Source organism: Triplophysa rosa, linkage group LG10 (genome assembly GCF_024868665.1).
Source record: "Triplophysa rosa linkage group LG10, Trosa_1v2, whole genome shotgun sequence".
In the NCBI taxonomy this organism is placed as follows: Eukaryota; Metazoa; Chordata; class Actinopteri; order Cypriniformes; family Nemacheilidae; genus Triplophysa; species Triplophysa rosa.
In genome coordinates, this window is record NC_079899.1 from 1,690,618 (window position 1) to 1,713,783 (window position 23,166).

A 23,166-nucleotide genomic window follows, 5' to 3' on the forward strand; every position below is an offset into this window, starting at 1 on the left:
GAGGATGTAAACTAGCACATCAGCAAGAACTCTAGACCAAAATCTCTCTGATCAACGTGTGTAACAAGCAGACGAACTTTGTCATTTCTTAATGTTGCCCCTCAGTTACGCCGCTGCATCAACACAATGACAAACAACACACCTCCATCTCATTGTGTCTGGTACATAAGGTTTTTAATTCACACAAAGATTTTTATGGTTTTATTTGGTCTGCTCATTTACACACAATGAAAATGCAGGTTATCGTGTACAAACAATTAAGTGATCTTGTAAACTACGAAAAAACAAAAACATCTGAAAATGGTGATGTCATGCGCATGCATGTTGTATGTTTAGTCTACAAAGTAACTAATATTTGAAACTCATTTTGTCGCCTTATAGTCCATATATTAATCCAAACCTCATCGTCTAATCGTTTGCCTCATCTATATTGTTTGTAGCCTATTCATTGCTTTGAAGAAGTATGTGTGCAAGTGACATCGCCACCTACTGGCCTGGCATAGATAATAGTGTTATTAGTCAATTTTGACCACATTTCAAAAAAGAAACTTTTCCATGTAAGGTACATTGTTGTCATGTCAACACATTGACTTCTCAACTGTTGCTAGCATTTAAATGGTTTTACCCTTCATCACTAATGCAGTCCAATTATTACTCGACTCACACGAAACTTTCATCTCATGACCATTAAACTTTATATCCATAAAGTTACCAGTGAAGAGTTGTTTTGCGTTTAGTGTAGATGAAATGCATGTATGATGTTAATGTTTCTGGCATTAAAGATCAGTGAGTGTGTCTCATTTTAATGTCTACAGTAATGTCTCGTCTTCATTAATGTCTAATGAGTATTATGTGCTCGCCGGAACATTAAAACGTTCAAGCTGCATTGTAAAAGAGCATTAATTAAGCAATCAATCAAGCGCAAATAACCCAGTGAACTTTTTACAGCACTCAGTTATCTACATTTCGAATTTAATTTAGTGCCGCTTAAAAACGAAGAGTAATCAGGATTTCAACTTTATTCCTGACGCTGTCTGATGCATATGATTAAGAAAATACATCCCTACGGAGAAAACAAGATATCTGAACGAATCTTACCTGAGCGGTTTGCTGTAACCAGTGTGAGACGGAGACGGATGTGAAACATACGGAAGATCAGATGATGCTACATGAGCATCTCCAGTCAATGCTGAACTTTTGAGAAAAAACACACTTGGAGATGGAAATGCACTTGCAATCTAATTGGCTGAGGTTTTTTTTATTAATATCAGGGTAATGAGCCAGCCAAACTCTGACATTTTTTCATGTATGTCAACATTAGTCAATGTTTTTGGGGGATCCTCTCCGAGCACAATGGGCCGTTCTCATCTCGTGCCGTGTAAACGCTGATGTCATGGATTCCTGAGGCAGATAAAGCAGAAGTCTCTGTCATTTGTAACTGGCGACAGCTGTCCGCTCCGCTCTCTATGTCTCACGCTGAGCTTTAGTGGACTTTAATTGGAGGGTTAAGAAGAAATGGACAGAGTGAAAGCAGGATTTACTCTGACAAATGAAGTGAGTGAAAGTGGCGCTGGCTGCTCTTACTCTTCCCACATGTTTTTATAATCCTTTACTGTATAAATCTCGATTTACTTTTGTTGTATGTAAACATTCTGCCTCACATCTCATGTTGGGCTTTACAGAAGAAGCATGAAGAACATGAAGATGATGACATGATGTTAGACAAACTAAACATGCAGTGAATCCTAATCACAGTATATTTTTGTTTTGTTTTCCAGTACACATATCTAAACGTTCCTAAATCAAGTTTAAGTTGAAGAAAAAGAAATGGCAATGGAGTAAATACACTTAATTCAAGTCTTTATCTTATGTCTCTTTGCTTCTCAAGTAAATTGCATTAGTAGAACACATGACTAACTATGACAAACTTCATCTGTTTGACATGTAGAATATAGTTTGAAATCATTGACATTTCTCTAAACCAGGTTGTGATGGTCACGGTGTAAGATGTGGAAACACTTCAGTCACTTTTTGGGTAAATTCAATTTGATTTCTGTAGTGCTTTTAACAATTTTGCTTTTCAGACATTTAGAAAATATGTAAGGGATAATCCACGGCTAGCCGTGCAAAAATCCTTGACATGGAGGCCAAGAAGCTCCTGACGCGAAGCAGAGGTCTCTGCGAACTAGTGCATTAAAATCTGTTGATGCACGGCTAGCCGTGGATTATCACACTTATACCGTGGTCATTTGCCAAGTTAAAGCCGTTATTGATGTTTACTGTGTTCTTTTTGATCAGACATGTGAAAATGACAGTTGTTTTCGTTAATTTATAACATTGATCAAACTGACTGGAATTACCCGTGCATTAAACGGTCTTAATGCACACCTCCCAGCCAATCAGAATCCAGTATTCAAACAAACTATGGTACAAGTAGAAAATATAGAACACATGCAATTAGAATAAATGTTATTTTTGCAATTTTCTCAATACATTGTACTTTGAAAAACTGGAATTTTCTATTTGTAGTGCTAGCAAGCGCTGTGTGTATCAAAATGTTCATTAGTCATACTTCTTGTAAACGTATTGTCTTTAAGTTTGTAATCATTTTTTTATGTAGAAAGATGGCAAATAAAGGCATAAACATGCATAGTGATCACACTGGTCGCTGAATCGTACGTCAACATCGCCGCCATATTGGGAAGGACAAGACAACAAGTAAACTGTGCTTCTCAATATGGTGACACACACTTAAACCGTGACCACTTACAAACCAACCATCTGCTACGCAGAGAAACGTTTGCCATCTAATCACCTGAATATTGTGTTGAATACATGGGCAAAAATTTGTTCTCAAAATACACCAGACTTTACCTTAAAATGTACATATTTTTTTGCAATCAGATGGTTTGTGCGATGTTTTGAATACACTGAAGAGATGTTCTCATTAACATTGCTTTAAATGTATGTATTTGTACGTACAGGACATGTTTCTGTGTGTTGTGCACACTGAGCCCCCTTAAAAAAAATAGGTGCATGACGCCCCTGAAATGTGAACAGCGTTTCACTTTAACTTAAAGATGTCACAGCGTTTACACGGACACACCATGTAACCCTTACAACAAGCTACTGAGATGTCTCTGTCATGTTTTGGACCTTAAAAGTATTAGAAAATGAACACCTGATACGTCATAGTATTATAATGCCAAGCAACAGTGTTTCTGATCATTAATGCAATTCAACAAGTGGTCTATAGATGGAGCTCTTCTCATTAAAACTCATGAATGAATGACACACTGTACTTGTGTTATGTTCTTTAAGCGCTGAATTCTGTGTAAAATATAAAGAGCAAATGCTGATCAGTGATGGTGAATGTGGCGCCGTTATAAATAGTTGCCTTTTCGTCTTTACTTAACGGACTGCGCTACCCCATGTGTGTAAGTGAGAAAAGTACACTTGTCTGCGGTCCCCCGAAGCAAAATGACTTAATTTAGTTCTCCACGGAAATCTAATTACAATAATGTGGAGATCATTCAGTGTCCTGTCCGGCCCGTTCACTCATTCACTGATTTTGTCATACAAAACGAAAATTATGAACAAATTTGGTGAACTTTTTCCTTAATAAGACGGGATGTCTGTACTTATTTAGCCTATAGTTGTGTTGTGCAAACATTGTATTTAGAATTGTGATTTTCTTCTTGTTTACTGCAGAGCATCAACCTCACAGACCTTAAACAGCTGCGACTTCATGAAAACACATTTGTTGGTGTAATTGATATTTGCGTGAGAAATCTATGCTCCAGACATTCTCAATTAGCCGTGTGGTGACAGTGCTAATTCTCTTGAAAAGCGTCCCAAAACGCCTGCCAATACGCGCGCTTCCACACAAAAACATTCATTAGAGCGATGCAGCGGCTGCAAGCAGGCCGTATTGATCAGCGTGTGAATGCCACCAGCTCTTCTTTGTGTCGTTCTATTGTGCTGTGATAGATTGATATCGTGAAAGACACTTTACTGCATTACACCCGTTTACAGCGTGAAAAAGCTCTTCAGTATATCAGCTTTCTTCTTGGCCATTGTAAAAGTGAGTTGACAGACTTCACAACCTTGACTGTTTGTGTCGCTGTAGCTAGTAAAGAGAAACGTGCGTCCTGCGGATATGCCTGATGTAAACAAAACAGCTAAAATATATTTTAAAGCATGACAACTACGCATCTATTGCTATCAAACTGAGGAAATTTGTCGTGATTTACTCTCTCTTCAGTTGTTCCATTTTTTTTTAGAATATTCAAAACCAACACAATCTCACGACAAAACCGAACTATTTTACGAGTCGGCTCATTTTGGCTAATTCATATCAATTCCTACAATCTCATTCCTACATTTTAGTACGATTTGCTTTCGCACCAGTGACGTAATGTTTAAGGGGTTAAGGGGTTAAGGGGTGGGGCTTCTGTAAAACACAAAAATGTACTAGTTAATAAAAAATTGCTATAAAAAAATTAACTGTCGATATCAACTGAAGCGTCTGTCTTGGGATACTTGTGTGCACACATGATTCTTTATGGTACACATATGATGTGTGACGAATTTGCACTGTATGGAAGAAACATAAACGCTAAAATGTTTCTTTTTTCTGTTGGTGAGGAAGAATTTGACCTCTCAGCGAGGTCATTCTGGACCGATCCAGACGGTCATATTGAAATGAAGAAGCGTGGCCCACACTGAATGACTGATATTTATCTGCGTGAAGTGTCAGTGAACACGTGAGGGGGGGGCAGAATGAGCACTTATTTATTTACAGCGTGTTTTGCGCTCATCTCATAACACTGTAAATTACCGTCTGGTCAAGGTTCCGTTCTCACGCGTGCCGTGGGGAGAGCACATAAAGTATGGGATCTAGAAGACATTTAATCCTGAAATCACATATGATCTGTCAATTAACATATATCAAGCCTTAAAGGTCATATGTGTGAATTGTGCGTATTATGCTAATATGTATATAGCACAATCATTGCTAATCAATGTACTGTGAATTTATTTTCATTGTTAAGCTCACCCAGACTATTGGCTGAGATATATTTGTCCAGGGCAGTAGAAGTTAAATGTGGTCTTCTGGTTGGTGAGTTTAATTGTAGTCACGTGGTCAGGATAAAAGGGAAATGTAAGATATGATCTTCTTCTTAAACTCTGCTCTTGGGTTCTCCTCAGGTTTCATGCTCTTCTTCATTACCTAACAGGCTTTCAATGACACCTCTCTTTTTTCATTTATACTTTATCTTCTATTGTCTACCTCACGTGTGCAGTAATACTTCTCATCCACACTGGCTACAGTCATTCGTAAATGTATGATTTACTATTTCATGCATTTATATTGTAAACCGTTCCAATGTAAAATCAAATTCATGATGCAGTGAAATATGCCAGGATTGTTTTGTTTCAGTACACTGTTTTAGGGTTTAATTTATTGTATAGAATTCTTGTGTATTTTTGAAATGCGGTAAGAAAATTTCTAAATTACAGAAATGTACAGCACATTACAGGTTGGGTCTAAAATAACAGGAAATATGTTTAATTTTACTTTACAATTGTTTTTTATTTTACACTTTTTTCTGGCACCCCAGCTGTTGGAGTATTACTGTTTTTAACAGGCATTTTTAAATTGTAGTCTTATACAGTATCTTCCTGTTATTATTGGCAATTGAATGATCAGCTTTAGTCAGTTTTTTTTAAATCAGTTTCAATTCTGTTGTGAATTCTGTCAGTCTTGGCCAATTCTGTGAAAATGTCAACCTTACCAAAAAAGTTTTACCAAAGGTTTTTACTCTACTAACAGCACAGAAATACCCATGTGAGGTCTCCCTTTAAGTGTTTAAAGTATTTGTTTTATTCTTAGTGCATGATTTTTCATAGTCATGTAAGTGCCATTTTCAGGATTGTCACATCCATAACGGGACATATTCCTCACAAATGAAAATAAAATTGTTGGGTATAATTGCATCAGGCTTGTGCATTTTAATTCACATAAATCCTACAAAGTTTGTTGTGTCCTTTTTTTGTCACATCCATAACGCAGGTTTAGTTCAATGTTTTAAATAGAAAACTTGTGCATAGACTGATATTTTTCTGATTTTTAAACTCTATCAACAAGGGTTTAATAAGATATAAACAAAAGATTCAGATTGGTAACACATACTGTACATTCTCTGAGCGTCACATCCATAACGCTGGAATTGCTGAAAATAAAATCCTTCAAACATTAAAAACAAGTTGACATCGTCCTGCAGGATGTACGATTGTTTTGATGAGAAAATCACACCTCAGACGTCCATAAGGTGGATTTAAGGAATTCTGTGATGAATTCAGAATTCTGTTCTCGAAAATAACATCCTGTTTGATCAACCGAATAAGATGCTATTCATGTTTCACTGTCAAAAATGAGCTTCGTTTAAGATAACCGTCAATCCTTCAATGAACATTGGTTAACTTCAGCTCTGTGTTTCATAAAGTTAAAATCAATAAAGTGCCTCAATTTATTTAGGTTGGTATATAAAACTGTATTCTTAAATTACAACATAGACAAATAATTGTTTTTTTAATTCTAGTTTTGAAAGTGACAGATTTTGAAAGGTTCTGCACAGTAATAACCACAGAATCCACTGTGTATAAAACTCTGTCTTTGTGTTCATAAAATATTCTCTGTTGTTATAAAAATGCCATAAAATTAGATGCTTCACTGAGAGAGAGAGAGAGAGAGAGAGTCATTGTATGTTCTCTTGAGACCGTCTGCTTGCTGTTGTGAGAAAGATCTTACACTGTAATGGCAAGCGTGTGCTTTTCTTTTAAGGCCAGTGGAGATTTATAACCTTTGGTTGACGTCTAGTAAAGGTCGAGTCCATCTCATGTTGACCTGACCATTTTCTCTCCGGCACACCTTCAACACACACATCAACATCTCAAGCCATGCTGAACTCCGTCTGCTTCCAAGTTATCAAACTTCATCTCGTCATTCAATAACCTGCTCTGATTTGCTTGAGTTCTCTGAACAATGAACATCTCATTGGTTTAGTATTGACGGACAATCTACAGTCCAACAAGCCTTCAAGAGTTACGCTATATGTGTTCAGTATCATGAGAGAAACAAACAAGGTTTTATATTACTAATATAAAATCTGTAAAACTGACACAGAATCCATATTTACCACAATAATCAATATTTTTTTATTTTTCAAAACCTTTTTGCTTCCTCCACAGTAAAAATCTGATAATAACATTTCAATTTAAAGATTGCCTGTATGACAGATTAGCCTGATAAATGTCTCTCTTTTTATTAAAGCACTCGTAATGTCTTCTGCTCACTAACAAACCGATTGAAAGAGAAAGTGTGAATGAAACGCACCAGACACCAGCTCGCTGTCATTTGATTTCTGTGCCAGGAGCTCTCCGGGGATTTCTGCGCACTCCGTTTTCAGTCCTAAGTGTAATTTTAGCTCGTACTTTATGCAAAGTGTATACTGGAACCCAATCAGTCACACAACGGCCATCAGGACTGAGAGTAATACACACGTGTTAGAAAACACAGAGACCTTCAGCACTCACTGATGCCTCTCCACAGATTGATGACTGCAGAAGAAACTCTGAAAACACGCAGTCTGTGGGACTCAACACCACAAAATTCATCACATTAACATTATATTCACCCAACAACAGATACTAATATCCTCCTACTAATACTGTTACTACTGTAACCCGTGTTACTAATGCTAATGCTGCCTTTGAAAATAACTAGCATTGCTAAGCTAACAAAACAATACTTTTAAGCATAAAATAAATAGGCTAGTACATTTACATTATACATTTTTTAAATTATATTAAACTACCTTTATTGTTTAGATTTTGAAAGACTAAAATGTATACTAGCCCGTCTCCATTTTCCTTTACATCAGGTGTCTTCCCATCCCCAATGTTTAAATAAAAGTGACCATAATTCCATTCATCAAATTCAATGTCATACCATCTAAACGTAGAAATCCATGATTGTTGTGATGTTTTTATGTAATAAAAATACTTATGATTTTGTGTTTTTTAACGTGTTTGTGACTCATTATCATGATAAGTCACAGGCACTGTATAGAGCTCTAGGGCTCATGCTTTAATAAAAAAATAATACAACATATAACAGATGATAAATTAAAGTTAATTCTTTATGGTTGATTAAAACACACTTACTATCAATAATTATGAATTACAAATACGAATTACAGTACACACATACATTTACTTTATTTCACCTGTGCGGGAACTTAACACGTTGATTTATTAATCCTTAAATATAAACGTATAAATATTGAATAGATTTTTATCTTTTTTTATTTTCCTTTGAACTGATGTTTCTTTCCGTTTTTCATCTGGGATGCATCACTTGTCACTTATTATGGGATATAAAAGGACACATGCAGAGCTTCATTAGAATGTCACCAAAAGAAGTTCCCTTAGAAGGCAGCATACAGTATATAGTCCTAAATAAACAACTGCAAATGAGTGATGACTTCACGTGTTGTCTACAATATGTAGGTTTTGGAGCTCATTTTCATGTGTGTCGATCTTGCTAACAATTTACAGTCAATTTTATGTTTTATATAAAATATTCCTGCGTCCAGATTAAATGATCAGAGCTATTTTATACGTTTCAGTGAATAAATTAGGATTAAGAAATCAAGCATTCAGACGTGACATACATGAATCATTTGTGTTGCGTTAATTTATTTTAAATGCTAAAAAGCAAATTGATCAAGATTTGATAAATGATCTCACAATATGAAAAAGTGCATGTGAATGTTTAAATGAATAATGTTGCACGTGAAACAGATGCACTTGTGTTTGTTTGTGTATTACACTTCTTGACTTGCTTCAGTTCTTATTAATTTACACTTTTTATGCGAATTGAAAAACAACAAATCTTTTATCCTTTTTAAGGGAATGATTCCCACTCTCAATCTTGATTCTTGAGCGCTGAAGTACGTGACCTCTTCAAACATTATTTGAAAGAACATGTTTTTTCCACCAGCTGAAAAATGAAGAGAACTCCAGCACCGCTTCAGATTTTCTTTGGACATAAAAAAGAAAGTGACACAGGTGTTGTTAAATGAACAATATGAGATATTATTATACAGCATGGCCAGAGTGATATAATATACACAATGAATATCTTCAGAAGAACAGCCTTCGTCGCTTTGACGCGTGAACATCGTGGGACCAATTCTGACCCGGACATTTTGAATAGAAGGACGCTGAACGTTCATACGCAAATAAATAAACGACAACATTTACAGATATGCATTCTTTCTTTCCATACAGCGACTGACACGTGAAACAAACATTCATGCCCTTTAAAAACATTTCACACTGATTAGGAGGTTCAGTACAGGATGAAATGAACTCCATCATTTTCAAAAGAAAGTAGACCAAATTGTCAGAATCTTCATACCTAACACATGCAGAGAGTGTCGTGTGCTTTAACACAGACGTCGCACAGCTTGAAAAACTCAACACAATGCGTTCAGCAGTGGAAAGAAAGGTTTTTACAGCATCTTGAGTGTTTGTATGAATGATGAGGTAGCTAAAGAAAGTCAATGTTGCATATATGTCATTCTGAAGTGTAATGTGTGAAATATACAGACTGACCTCAGCAGGTTTTAAAGGGAACATATGAGACAAAAAAACATGTCTGAAGGTCTGAAGTTACAATGTTATATAAGAGCGAGTGAAACACATGTGCACAGAGCTTGTGTAGCTTCGAGCGTTTGTCAGCGTGAAATACGTGAAATGCGATTTAAAGGTGCACTACTTTGGCATGATGTTGGTCAGAATTGATCCCTAATGTTAACCCACATGGTTGCACTGCATATAAAAATGAATCCCTGTTATCGAGTCCGCTATGATGAGTTCAAGTTTAATGGGAAGAAGTCTGACCCGCTTCCATTAGGAAGCCAACAGAATGCTAAACTGAACCGAGAGAGCCGACGGTTTACATCGAGTCAATGACGTGACGTCAGTAGTGAAAGTCCCCTTCCCAGTGCACCCGTCCTCCAAACGCTGAAAAAAAGATCCCTGTCATCTGAAACAACTGAAATGACATTGTAGAGCAAATGCTGTGTGTTCCATTCAAAGACAGATGGAGGACACATCTCCATATCTCAGGCCTAGTCCACACGTACACGGGTATTTTATAAACAGAGTTTTTCCTTCTTCGTTTAAACCCCCCCCATGCCGTCCACACGAAAACGCAAAAACACGCTATAAAGCGCTGTGGCGATATAACCCTAACCATAAAGCCGTGCTGGCCAATCAGAAGCCTGGAATATGGCATCAAACAACAGAGATAGGCACGCCAATTCCAACGTCATACGCCAAATCTCCAGTTCACCATCTACACGACAACACTGAAACCGGAGTTTCTAAAAATCTTCACCCTGGCCGGAGTTTTCAAAAAAGTTCGGTTTTAGTGACCGGGTACTGCGTTTGCATGTGGACGAATGGCCAAACCGCATAGAAAAAGCTGCAGTTTGGAAAATACCCGTGTTCGTGTGGACAGGGCCTCAGATGTGAAGAAACAATCTACACTCACGCTAACAAAAATACGTTGTAAGAACGTCCCCATGACGTTACGAAAACATTTAGCATCGACGTATGCACTGGTTGGGTCATATGTGGCCATTTTCTAGTTTAATTTACAACCCAACACTTGGGTTTATCTCTTTGTTGATAATGTTGATCAAATTAAACGTTACCACGATAACATTTGAGAGAACTCGAGAGAACATTGGCTAACGTTCTGGAATCGTTCTCTGTTAGCTAGAAAAGGTTTCATTATAAGGTTTTATTTGCTTAGAAATGATGCTTCACTATCAATCACCTGCGTCAATCATCTTGCTAAAAGTTTGGAAATCTGACTATTGCACGTTTCCAAATGGACAGTTGGGATTTCTGACTTCTCAGGGAGAATGGAACACAGCATACGTGCTCAGGAAGCAGGTGGAATGTGTTGGTTTCGGGTGGATCTTTCAGTGGATCTCGGGTTAATTCGCCGTTTATAGGGACATCTACTTCAAATGCCGTCGTGGCAAGCGGTGCAGCAATGCTATTGTGTCAACATGAGGTCAAAACCCCTCCTGTTCAGGCCCCCGTCATCTTCCAAGATCTAAAAATAAAGCTGGTGATAAAGACCTGCACCTGCCACCCACCTTCACGTGGGCACATGGCTATAAAAGTCCTGGCAGCTTCTAAAAGGGTGAGAGCCGATGATGGGCACCTCGTTTCCTCTCCGCACGGCTTGGCTTTGCCGGTGGCTTATCGAGCCCAAAATAGGGCGTTTGACATATGCGCCGTCTGATTGTTCGAACGTGGAATCTCCTGGACTGCTGCCACCCGTCGTAAACCCTTTGAAACCTTCTCCTTTCCATCCAATGCCACTTTCACCCAGCAGTCCCTCCCTCCACCCGCACCTCTGCCAAATCAGCAATTCAGTGCCAAAATTAGACCCGAACATCAAGCACAACAATAACAAGTAGTTTGAATACAGTGCAACACAGGAGACGGGCATTCCTCTTGCCCACTTAAGCAAATAAGTTACATGGACGGCACCCGTCCGTTGGCTCAATTTATTGCTGAGTTACTAGAGAAGTCCTGCCTACACATGCCGTCAGGATGATGCGGAGGTCCAGGAGTCGCCGTTCGGAAGAGGTATATTCAAGTTCACATTCAGGGAAGAACCGGGCGAGACAAACGGCTGCACTGTTCAGGCCTGATGACGAATATGTACAAGTCCTGGTGTTGTGTGAGGAGCGTAACTGTGACGTGAGGGCCGAGCAAAAAATGAGCATCTACTTACAGAAGTTTCTTCCATCATATATAACCAGAAATCATGTCCCAAAAAAAGCATTACTGTACAAGTACATAGTTTCCTTATAGATTTTAAATTCTTTTTTTTTTCATTTAGATTCATATTTTGAATACGTATTTTTTCATTTTCGGGTCTTTAAAAATGTCTGGCGTCTCGGCGAGACGCAAGTCTTCAACCTGCGTGTCCGTCGAAGGATCGGTCTGTCCTCCGCAGTCAGGGCGTCTCTGTCACACCTCATTCGCTGTCGCCTCGATGACATCACGGGACCAATCAGACCTTGGCCTCCAGCATTTCCAGGAAGAGTTTGTGCATGGGCACCTTGCCCTGCATCTTGATGCTGTAGAAGTGCTGAATGGCTTTGGTGGCCGTCTGCCGCAGCAGAGGAAGCGTCATGAGCAGCTTTCCAGCGCGTCGAGGGTCCTCGGCGTGTTGACAGCTCTCGTAATCCTGCAGGGCTTCGTGAAGAGCGTCCTGGAGCTTCTGAACCGATTCCACGTCCTCTATGTGCATCGAATCTGTCAGGACGACACATGACACGTATTGACACATGATCACATTGATTACACTATAGTGTGTATTACACAAACATGCTTTGTTTCAAGATATCTTTTAAGAGAAGTTATTGATTCAAATGACATGCATAAAAAAAAGATATGAAATGATCATGATTGTTTTGATAATGTTATAATTTGATTCATATTTTAATAAAATATTTAATGTTACTGTATGTATCAGCTGTATGTTTTTCTCAAGCAGTGTGTGATTTTAGTCCAGACTCCCTACAGTCTTGTCACGGGTTGCCACGGACCCCAGGCGCGGTGATTTTCAATAAAGACACTTTAATATTAGAGGCCGTTTACAAGAGACCGTTTTCAAAAAATGATGTGTTTTGGATGTCCGTTTACACGAAAATGGCGTTTTAGGGGACTGAAAATGCGAACTTTTAGAAAACGACACTGTTCTCGTTTCTGTGCAAACTCCGAAAACACAAGAATTAGAAAACGACGACATCATGCGCATGCGTTTTACACGTTCAGTCTGTAGGCACGCGCGAGTATTCCCCAAACAATAATGGCGGCCTCCATGCTGCATGTTTGTGCCGCGTAACACACTTTTCATCATTTCTCCAGCAAAAAGTAGATTTACTGCACCACTACAACCATCGGAGACACAGTATTAATATGCACACTGCTATAAACACACATACACGCTGAGAAAGTGTATTAAAAGTGCTTTTAGATTAAAAGAGCGTATGCGGATGAGCGCAAGCACGTATGGCTTCTCTATAGCGCAACATCGCCATCCACTGGCCTGGCATGCCTAATACATCGTTTTTCCGGATCCGTGTAAATGCAGATCGTTTTGATAATGCTGTCGTGTGTACATGAAACTTTTCAAAAACGCAAAGGAAAACCTTTTCCAGTTTTTATCGTGTAAATGTACTCTTAACCGCACGGATAAACAGGAGAATCACGATGCACAACAACAAGGTAACATAACAGTTGACAAGACAAGGAACAAAGGAACAGGATGTGTAAAAATGTAGTCCGGTTGACGAGGTTGATGGCTAACAGGTGAGGGAGTGTGGAGGAGCATGGGAAATGGAGTCCTGGGGCAAACAGGGGGAGAAACAGAGGGAACCGTGACAAGTCTATTCATAAGATCATTTTTATCTGTGAATTTCAGTAACTTTTTCAGTCGTTTGTGATTACTGGATAAGTATTTTTAAACATCATGTCATCAAGACTTCCCTTTTTACCCAGAAAACTGTCTTATCTCTATAAACATTTTACAAGATTCTTTACGAGATTTTTAGCCTGTGAAACTTTACATTTCCAGAGATTTTGAAGTTTTTTTTATAACTGTGGGAACCCTGAAGATTGCAGGAAAAAAATGATAGGCTAAACATAAAACAGATCTGCTCTCATGACTGAATTTACACAAACGCCCTCAGCTAGTCAGTAACCTGAACAAGAAAACTACTCCATGCTGGATACTACATCCACAGAGTCACCACATGACATGACAGGAAGTCACCTGACTGAAGGACATTTCTGAAGAAAAATGTAGCAATAGCTGCTTTATTGTGGCTGCTAATTGTTTCGTTACTTGTTATTGTTTGTTACTCGTTCTATATTTCATTAATCAGTCATTTTGTGTAATGACTTAAAAGTGTTGTCATGGTAACTGATATTTGTGTTTGTGTCACAATCTGACATAATAAAATCTTTAACATTTCAATCAATATTTCATGTCCAGGTATTGATTTATTTGGTAAACAGATGTGTAATTATCACTTTGTGTCGGGACCCTTGTGACCTTGTCAGAATTATTTTATTTTGATGGATGACCTTAATTTTTAAATAAGGATTAAAAGACATTAATAAGATCATAAAAAATATTCTAATTAAATGGTTATTATTATTATGAAATGTAAATTTTCATTTTATTATTAATAGTATTTTTTATTTTATACTTTTTTAATGCTATAACAATTATCCATTGTACTTCTATATATCTGCTATTTTTTATGCCAGTAGTGCATGTGGTGGGGGTATTGGTGTGGGGGTGACGGGTTAAAAAAACCCATCTGAAGAAACAATTTCCCTGCAATCCATCAGAAAGAGCCTGTCGATACGATTGATAAACTGCTAATTACAAAATCAATGGCTATGAATTTTCACAGCTGTCAGACAGCGGCCGTCCCGCGAGAGCCATCGGACAGAGAGAGTCGCAGCGCTCGCACCGGGCCTGTCATCCCCGCGCTGGGCAAACGCCTCCATCAGCGTTTTCATTTCTCAGCCGGACAAAGAGAGACAGCGAATGAAGCGGCAGAATAAAACAAGACGGGCCGAGGGGCACATTGATCAGCGCGGGATGGGCCCTGCCTTCTGAAAAGCCTGCTGTCGATACAGACGCTGCGGGAACAACGAGGGCCAGTGCTTGCTGATACTCATTCCAGTCCACTTAACACATTTTATTGACAGCTCTGGTGTTCCTAATGAAATGCTAAATTTATCTCTCGCGGCCACCGGCCCCGTGGCTAGCGTGATGGAGATAGAGTGAATGCGGCAACACGGAAGGCGTTCTATTAAACGCTGGGTGCTCGGCCTTGCTTTCTCTGCACGTGTGCCCTTCATCTTTATCTGCGCGCCTCACGTCACCTCTCCACGCAACAGACATCTGTTTCCACATTACAAAGTGATTTTTTCAAAGTGTTCAAACCAGAACTTGGTCATGGATTGGAACAGGGTGGAAAAAACACTAAAGTTTATTTCATTGTTTAGAATCGTATTTAATAATATACATTTTATTATTAAATAATTCTATTATTCAATATGTTTTAGGTAAAACATCTGCCCTTTAGACATCTGTCTAAAGGGGAGAAGCATTTTGCAGCAGAAGTCAACAGAAGCGCGTAAGTGTAATTGATTAATATTGTCTTATCGAGTTTAAACGCAGTGTGGTAGTTTTGTTTACTACCATCGTGTCACGTGTTAAAGTCACGTTTGTTCTAGTGCCTAACTCTAGTACTCTCTTTTAAGGCCTTCTCTGCTCTTCTTCAAACCCCCGAAACGTGCTCGCTCCCCTCTTTCTCTCTCCTATCTGAAGATGATGTTTCCAAGGTCATGTTTTCGAACCACCCAACAACCTGCCCGCTAGATCCCATCCCCACTCATCTCCTCAAGGCAGGCCATCTCTCCATCGGTTGTTCCCGCTCTGACCCACATTATCAACTCGTCTCTCACCACTGGTACATTTCCCACAGTCTTCAAAGAGGCCCGTATAACCCCGCTACTGAAGAAACCCACTCTTAATCCTGCACTGTTAGAGAACTACAGACCGGTATCTCTCCTCCCCTTCATTGCCAAAACTCTTGAGCGTGTTGTATGTAACCAGCTCTCCTCCTTTCTCACCCAGAACAACTTCCTGGACAGCAACCAGTCTGGTTTCAAGAGCGGTCATTCCGCTGAGACTGTGCTGCTCTCTGTCATTGAAGCCCTGAGACTGGCAAGAGCCGCCTCGAACTCATCTGTACTTATCCTACTGGATCTGTCTGCTGCCTTTGACACCGTTAACCACCGCATACTCCTGTAGACCCTCAAGGCTATGGGTGTCTCTGGAGTGGTGCTACAATGGTTCAGGTCTTACCTCACAGGTAGGTCATTTAGAGTATCTTGGAGAGGAGAGGTCTCTGAGTCCCAACATCTCGATACAGGGGTGCCTCAGGGCTCAGGGCTTGGGCCGTTGCTCTTTTCTGTATACATGACATCCCTAGGCTCTATCATTCGGAAACATGGCTTTTCCTATCACTGCTATGCGGATGATACACAACTCCACCTGTCATTTCAGCCTGACGATCCGACTGTTTCTGCATGCATTTCAGCATGCCTGAGCGACATTTCACTCTGGATGAAGGACCATCTCTTGCAGCTGAACCTTGCAAAAACAGAACTGCTTACAATCCCGTCACACCCTAGGACACATCACAACATCTCCATTCAACTTCAACATCACATCTTCCAGAACGGCCAGAAACCTGGGAGTGGTGATCGATGATCAGATTAACTTCACTGATCAGGTTGCCAGCACCACTCGGTCCTGTAGATTCATCCTCTACAATATCAGGAAAATTAGACCTTTCCTAGCCGAGCATGCTACGCAGGTCCTAGTCCAGGCTCTTGTCCTGTCCAGACTGGACTACTGCAATGCGCTACTAGCTGGACTTCCTGCTTGCATAACAAAACCTCTACAGGTGATCCAGAATGCAGCAGCAAGAGTGGTCTTCAATGAACCGAAGAGAGCTCACGTCACTCCTCTCTTCATTAAGTTACATTGGCTCCCTGTAGTCGCTCGCATCAAATTCAAGACTCTGCTCCTGGCCTACAAGACCACCACTGGTTTGGCACCCTCTTACCTTCACTCGCTAATGCAGACTTATGTACCCGCCAGATCCTTACGCTCTGCAAACGAACGACGTCTTGTAATGCCATCCCTAAAAGGTAAAAAATCACTCTCACGAACCTTCTCTAGATCGGTTCCACATTTATGGAATGATCTGCCTGCTGCTACAAGATCAGCAGAATCGGCTGAAAACACATCTCTTCCGTCAGCACCTGACTGATCATTTCTGACTTCTATATCTTTTCTACTCTATCTATACATATATATATATATATATATAAATCTTTAAAAACTTAGCTCTGTACACTGTAGTAGGGCTTTGTGAGACATGTTTTATTGCACTTATGCTTTTTGTTGTCCTAATGCTGACCTAATTGCTTCCATTGTTTACCCAACTTGTAAGTCGCTGTGGATAAAAACATCTGCTAAATGACTAAATGTAAATGTAATGTAAAGATTTGAAACCTAGCAGATTTCTCATAGCATAACAGGGTTGAATGTGAATGTAAGACTTTCACATGTGAATGTTTAATTGTCATTAGAAACTCTCAGTACCTGAGTTGGCGAGCGCTATGGCCTTCAGCGTGACAAACTCTTCTTTCTCCACCTTCAGTTTCTTGTACTTGCGCACCAGCTGCAGGATGGACACGTAGAGATCCAGCAGACCGGTGAGACGCGAGTGTTCCTCGTCCATCACATAGTCCTCGGCGTACACCAGCTCGTCCTCATATGGCAGCGAGCGGAAGACGATGCTCAGGATGAGGATCTCCATCCATGCGCTCTGCAGTAAACTCATCTGATCTCCCAGAGACAACGCAGAGAAACCTGAGCAAAGGACCAGACGTTCCCTTTCAGGTTAGTGAAAAAGTTTAAATGTAATCGGAGAAAACAAACATTTAAAGGTCTTAAATACTGTATAAAAATAATACAAAAATGGTTGACACACAGTATAGACAAACAAATGAACCATTTGCTTTTATTTGAGAAACATTCCACATTGGAGTTCACATTTAATTTGATTAATAATCATTTCCTTAATTTGAAAGATTTAGAAAAACGTCTTGTTTAGTGCAGTGTAGCGTGCAGATAAACTATTATGGTATTTTGTATGAAACATACCACACGGTACAGCATTTACAGCACTTTTATAAACAGGAAAATATGTAACACGTGTGCTCAGTATTCATCTTCCCATTCTCTGACAGCCGTCGATAAACTCCTCATGACTTCCCTCGTTTGCCTGTCCCCTATTTGCACATCATACGAGCGTCCTCGCAGCACCGGCATAATTCAATTCATCGCTTTACAAGTCTACTAAAGCAGCGCTATCTGCCCTGCTTGCCATTAAAGAGCCGATAGATTACAGTATTGATCGGCTCGCCCCGCCACAACCGACCCCAAACTTTCCCTCTTTCACATGAATGGCCTTATTGAGGCGGAGATGAGCGGGCGATGTCTATCTGCCGCCGGGTGACACTTCGGAGCGTTCGCAGGCCAAGAGGCAGAAGGAGTGAAAGGAAAATAAGAAAGCGGGAGAAAAGGCAAGCCGAGTGTTTAATTTCCCTTATCGGGCGGGCGAACAGCGGCCGGGCGTGCTGGAGGATACATTAATTAACAGATTGCCATCGGGGCCGCGGGGCCCCTCACAATGTGAAGGGGGATCAATAAGGGCCAGGATGGAGGGACGGGATGAACAGGTGCAGCCAGAGAACAGGTCACTCGCCACTGGCTGTCAAACATCTTAAGGTGCTATTAAGAATAATTTCCAAGCTGACAGAATTGACGCTAAACGGAAAGTGAAATGTCCTGGTGATTCAGTACAGGAACAAATCATTGTCAAGAGATTTACATGCAAATTGGATCGATTAGCAAATTAATAATGTGTGTCAATCACATCCTTCTTTAGTATTGTAGGACACCAGTGTCTTTGAGTAAAACATGACGGCCATCACTGAAAACCCTCACAACACTTCACAACACCTCGCAATCCCTCAAAAAACCTCACAACACCTCACAAAGCCTCACAAAACCTCACAACAGCTCGCATTCCCTCACAAAACCTCACAAAACCCCACAAACCCTCACAACACCCCACAAACCCTCAGAATACCTCACCAAACCTAATAACACCACACAAACCCTCACAACACACCACAAACCCTCACAAAACCTCACAACACCTCGCAATCCCTCACAACACCCCACAAACCCACACAAACCCTCACAACACTTCACAAAACCCTCCAAAGCCTAACCCTCAAAAACACACAAAACCTCACAAACCCTCACAAAACCTCACAAACCCCCACAAACCCTCACAACACTTCACAAAACCCTCCAAAGCCTAACCCTCAAAAACACACAAAACCTCACAAACCCTCACAAAACCTCACAAACCCCCACAAACCCTCACAACACTTCACAAAACCCTCCAAAGCCTAACCCTCAAAAACCCTCAACACCTCACAAACCCTCACAACACCCCACAGACCCTCACAAAACCTCACAACACCTAAACACACTTTACAACACCATACAAAACCTCACAACACCTCACAAACCCTCACAAAGCCTTCCAAAACCTCAAAAACTCTTACAACACCTCACAAACTCTCACAATACCTCATAAACCCTCACAATACCTCATAAACCCTCACAATACCTCATACAACCTCACAACACATGACAACACAACACCTCACAAAACCTCACAACACCTCATGGACCTCACAGCACACCAGAAACCCTCTCAACACATCAGGAACCCTTACAACACCTGACAAACCCTCACAACACCTCACAACACTCCAGGAACCCTCACAACATCATGCAAAACCACAGGAACCCTCACAACGTCTTTTCTAACAGAAACTTTTCAGTATTTTTTCAAGGTTTGACCATCCAGAATTTCAAGTTCAAGAAACAACTCACAACCATTCAGGAGGCCCTATAGCAACTCCCTAGCAACCGTCTGGCACATGCTGCCATCACTCTCAGGCATGTTAGACAATATGTCTCTCATCCATTAGCACAAATGCTGACATGTTTCTGCGATGTGGGCTTAAAGCAACAGTGATCTAAGCGCTAGTAAAAAATGTAATCAGTTTTCAGCTTGTTTTTATGCAGCCCAATAAAGTTCATTGCTGGAAACATCTTCCATAAGAAAGACAAGCTTGGCCGTCTCGCCGTGATACATTTCACGCTCTCTAAATCAAAGACAGCAATTCTCAAAATAGACAAAAGTCCAAACCTTTCCAAAAAGGCTTTTTATGACTCAGACAGCCTTTTACCGACCAAGTAACTGTAAAAAATGACACGTTTTAATCCTCCTGCATTTACAGGCTTATATTTGAACATTTATTTGGGACGTTTTATGGCGATGGTCCTCTCCTCCGCGTTTGATGGTCTGTCGCTTGAGTTTGTTTGAGTTTGAATGTCGATCAACATCCTCTCGACTCTCACATCCGAATGAAAATAAAAACACAAAAATCCTCATGAATTACTGCTTTCTTGACTAAATTAAAAACCAGATCAATTACTGTAATTCTACATTTTTGGTAGAGAAAGCATTTTAAGAAAAATGTTTCAAGAAAATATCAATATACTTCTTTTAGATGTATAAACAGATGAATGTTGCTAAATATATATACAATATATTTCATAGATATCATAGATGCTTCTTTATATTCATCTCAGTCATTTTAAATGCTGTAAATAAATACATGTAATTACATTTGTGTTTAACACTGAAACTTATCAAAAACAACATATTCAATAAACTGAACAATATCTTCAGTATATGATTAATTTGACTATTTTACCATAGCATGTTGTGCTTATGCTAACATCACTTTTATTCAGATCATTTACGAGTCTGTTTGGGTGGTGTGGTGTGCATAGCATGCGACGCTGCTGGTTCATGCAGTCGACTGCACGGCAGATTTCCGAAAAGATGATGTTTTACCTTTTCCCTTTGATCCAGATGAAATACGCTTGACTTTAAATGAAGATCTATGTGTACTTTATAAATGCCACGTGAATCCGTCACGGAGCTCATTTAGCCGGTGAAGTGTGAACGTTATGACGTGGTGTAATGTTAAATACTGTCTTAATCTGCTTTTCCTGACCTCCTGACCGGAGCGCATCACTGCCTACTGGTCCCGCGAGACGCCGTTTAACTCAATGACCAGCCAGAAATGAGCTTTAATCAGTCACGTAATTAAACATCATTTATTTCCACCGATAAACAGATCCGCTGGTTAATGAGTAAGCATGTAGTATTGACTGCAGCGACCCCGCAAAACAAGGAACGTGCAGGGATAACTCTCAAGTGTCTTTTCAGTCCAGCTGGATTTGTCGGACAGACTGTTCCTTTGATATAAATTCATGAAAAATGATCATTATTATTATTACTGTATTAGTGTTAAGTCATTTACATACAGTTGCATGGGTAAGCAGTAAAAGTCATCAGTTGGGTATGTCCTGACACTAAACGCCACAGTTAAAGACTTTTGTCTCCTCCTGCCCTGCAGATGCCCCCTCACGCATGACTGATCTGAGTGCTCCATCCATCATGACGTGCACCCTACAGCCTTCATGAGCCTCCGCCAGCGCTTCAACTGAATATACCATAACTGCTGTTAATCAAAAGTGCTGATGAAATGCTGATTTATCTGTGACGTTATTTACACTATAACACAGACACTCACATACAGAGATCAACCATTTAATAACACTGACACAGCGTCACAGAGTCATTAGTTACTGTCATTTAATTACTTTTCCCTTGAAAAAGTAAAGGAAGGGATTACTCTTATTTTTCCTGTAATTTAATTACAGTTACTTCTGATGTAATTGAACTAAATACTGTGTAATATATACAATAGTGGAAATGACATCAAAATTATAAGTCTAACTTTAAAACGAATGCATTAATGTATCCTTCTTACATTTCTATACTTTGGTCAGTTAATAATAATCATTTATGTAGTTATTTTTATTTATTTATTTATTTAATGAGCCATTTCATGTCTACACTTGAATCACTTAACTCATCAAGGTTGATGTAGGATATAGAAAGTCATTAGTAATAAGTAATTCAATACTTTCTGGAGAGAGTCATTTGTACAGTAATCTAATTACACTATTGAATATGTCATTAGTAACTAGTAATTCATTACTTTTGAGATAGAGTAACTTACCCAACACTGGTCACGAGTGCAATAACATGACATGCACGTCAGATATTTCTCCTGAGAAATGTCACAAACGTGTCTGTCATGAGAGTTTGAGAAGAGATGTCAACAATGTGTCAAACTGAGCTCACATTTGTCTCAACTGCAATCACAAGTCAATATTATTGAAGATCTCAATGTGAACTCAAACATTTCTCATCACATGTACTCAAATCCAGATCATTTCACCTCTACAATCTACAATCGTTTACACCTCCACACTCTTCATGCGTTTCAACAATTAATGTCTGAGACTAAGTTGATACTTCAAAAAATAATCAGAGAACTCCATCAAATGTCCTGTGGAAACTATTTCTGTTGACGTGCCAACTTCCAGCTCAACCAATCGTGTTAGTGGGCGGGACTACCCATCCCCGGGCGCTGCAGTGATAGCTGCCCACTGCTCCGGGTGTACGTGTGGTCACCACTCTCTGGATGGGTTAAATGCAGAGGTCACATTTCGGGTACGGGTCACCATACCTGACAAATAGGTCACTTTCACTTTTTGAAAAGTCAGAGCATTTGGTCATTTTTGGCAGCCGAGCGGCAGTCCGCTCTTGTTGAGGATGAGTCGCAGTTTTCCGAGGCTTGTTGGCATAACCGTCAGTGAGGGAGAAGGGGAACTCCAGCGTTTAGACCAAATGAAATGCGATCTGAGCGAGAACAAGAAGCCCGTGTATGTATGTCAAAGGTTTTTAGCACCTAAGGAGCAGAAACACCATCTGTCAACATGTCCCACACATCGGATTTAATGAGAAAGTATTTACGGAGAGAGTGTCTTTTCACGGTGCCAGCCGTGGCTCCAGCGTTCAACGCCGGGATTCATTAACAATTCATCACGGGCCCATCGGATAGAAGCGGACCATACCAGGAGACTGTTCACGGCCGTATACTGACAGCTGACGTGATGGCCTTTATAATAGAAACAGAAGTATGACAGAGCTCTGAACAGGTGCATGTGTGAAGAGCACGCCGCGTGACGCTATACATCCATTGAAACAACAAAACCACCCGATTGACATGCTTCTGATCTCACAGTGACCGATCCACCGGTGCATGTTGTCCTATAGAAATCAAAATAGGTTTTCAACCCCTGAAACGACTTTCAAGTGACACCAATGACAT

At 40.0% G+C, this 23,166-nt stretch overlaps 1 protein-coding gene across 1 annotated transcript in view; it reads right to left on the bottom strand.

Moving 5' to 3' along the window:
- Positions 1–8,217: 8,217 nt before the first annotated feature.
- The window catches only part of esrrb (estrogen-related receptor beta), a 50,663-nt gene continuing 35,714 nt past the window's right edge, over positions 8,218–23,166 (bottom strand). The window contains 2 exon segments of the mRNA XM_057343589.1: positions 8,218–12,417; positions 17,363–17,632. Of these exon segments, the coding sequence (XP_057199572.1) occupies positions 12,173–12,417; positions 17,363–17,632 (515 nt within the window). The 3' untranslated portion in view covers positions 8,218–12,172.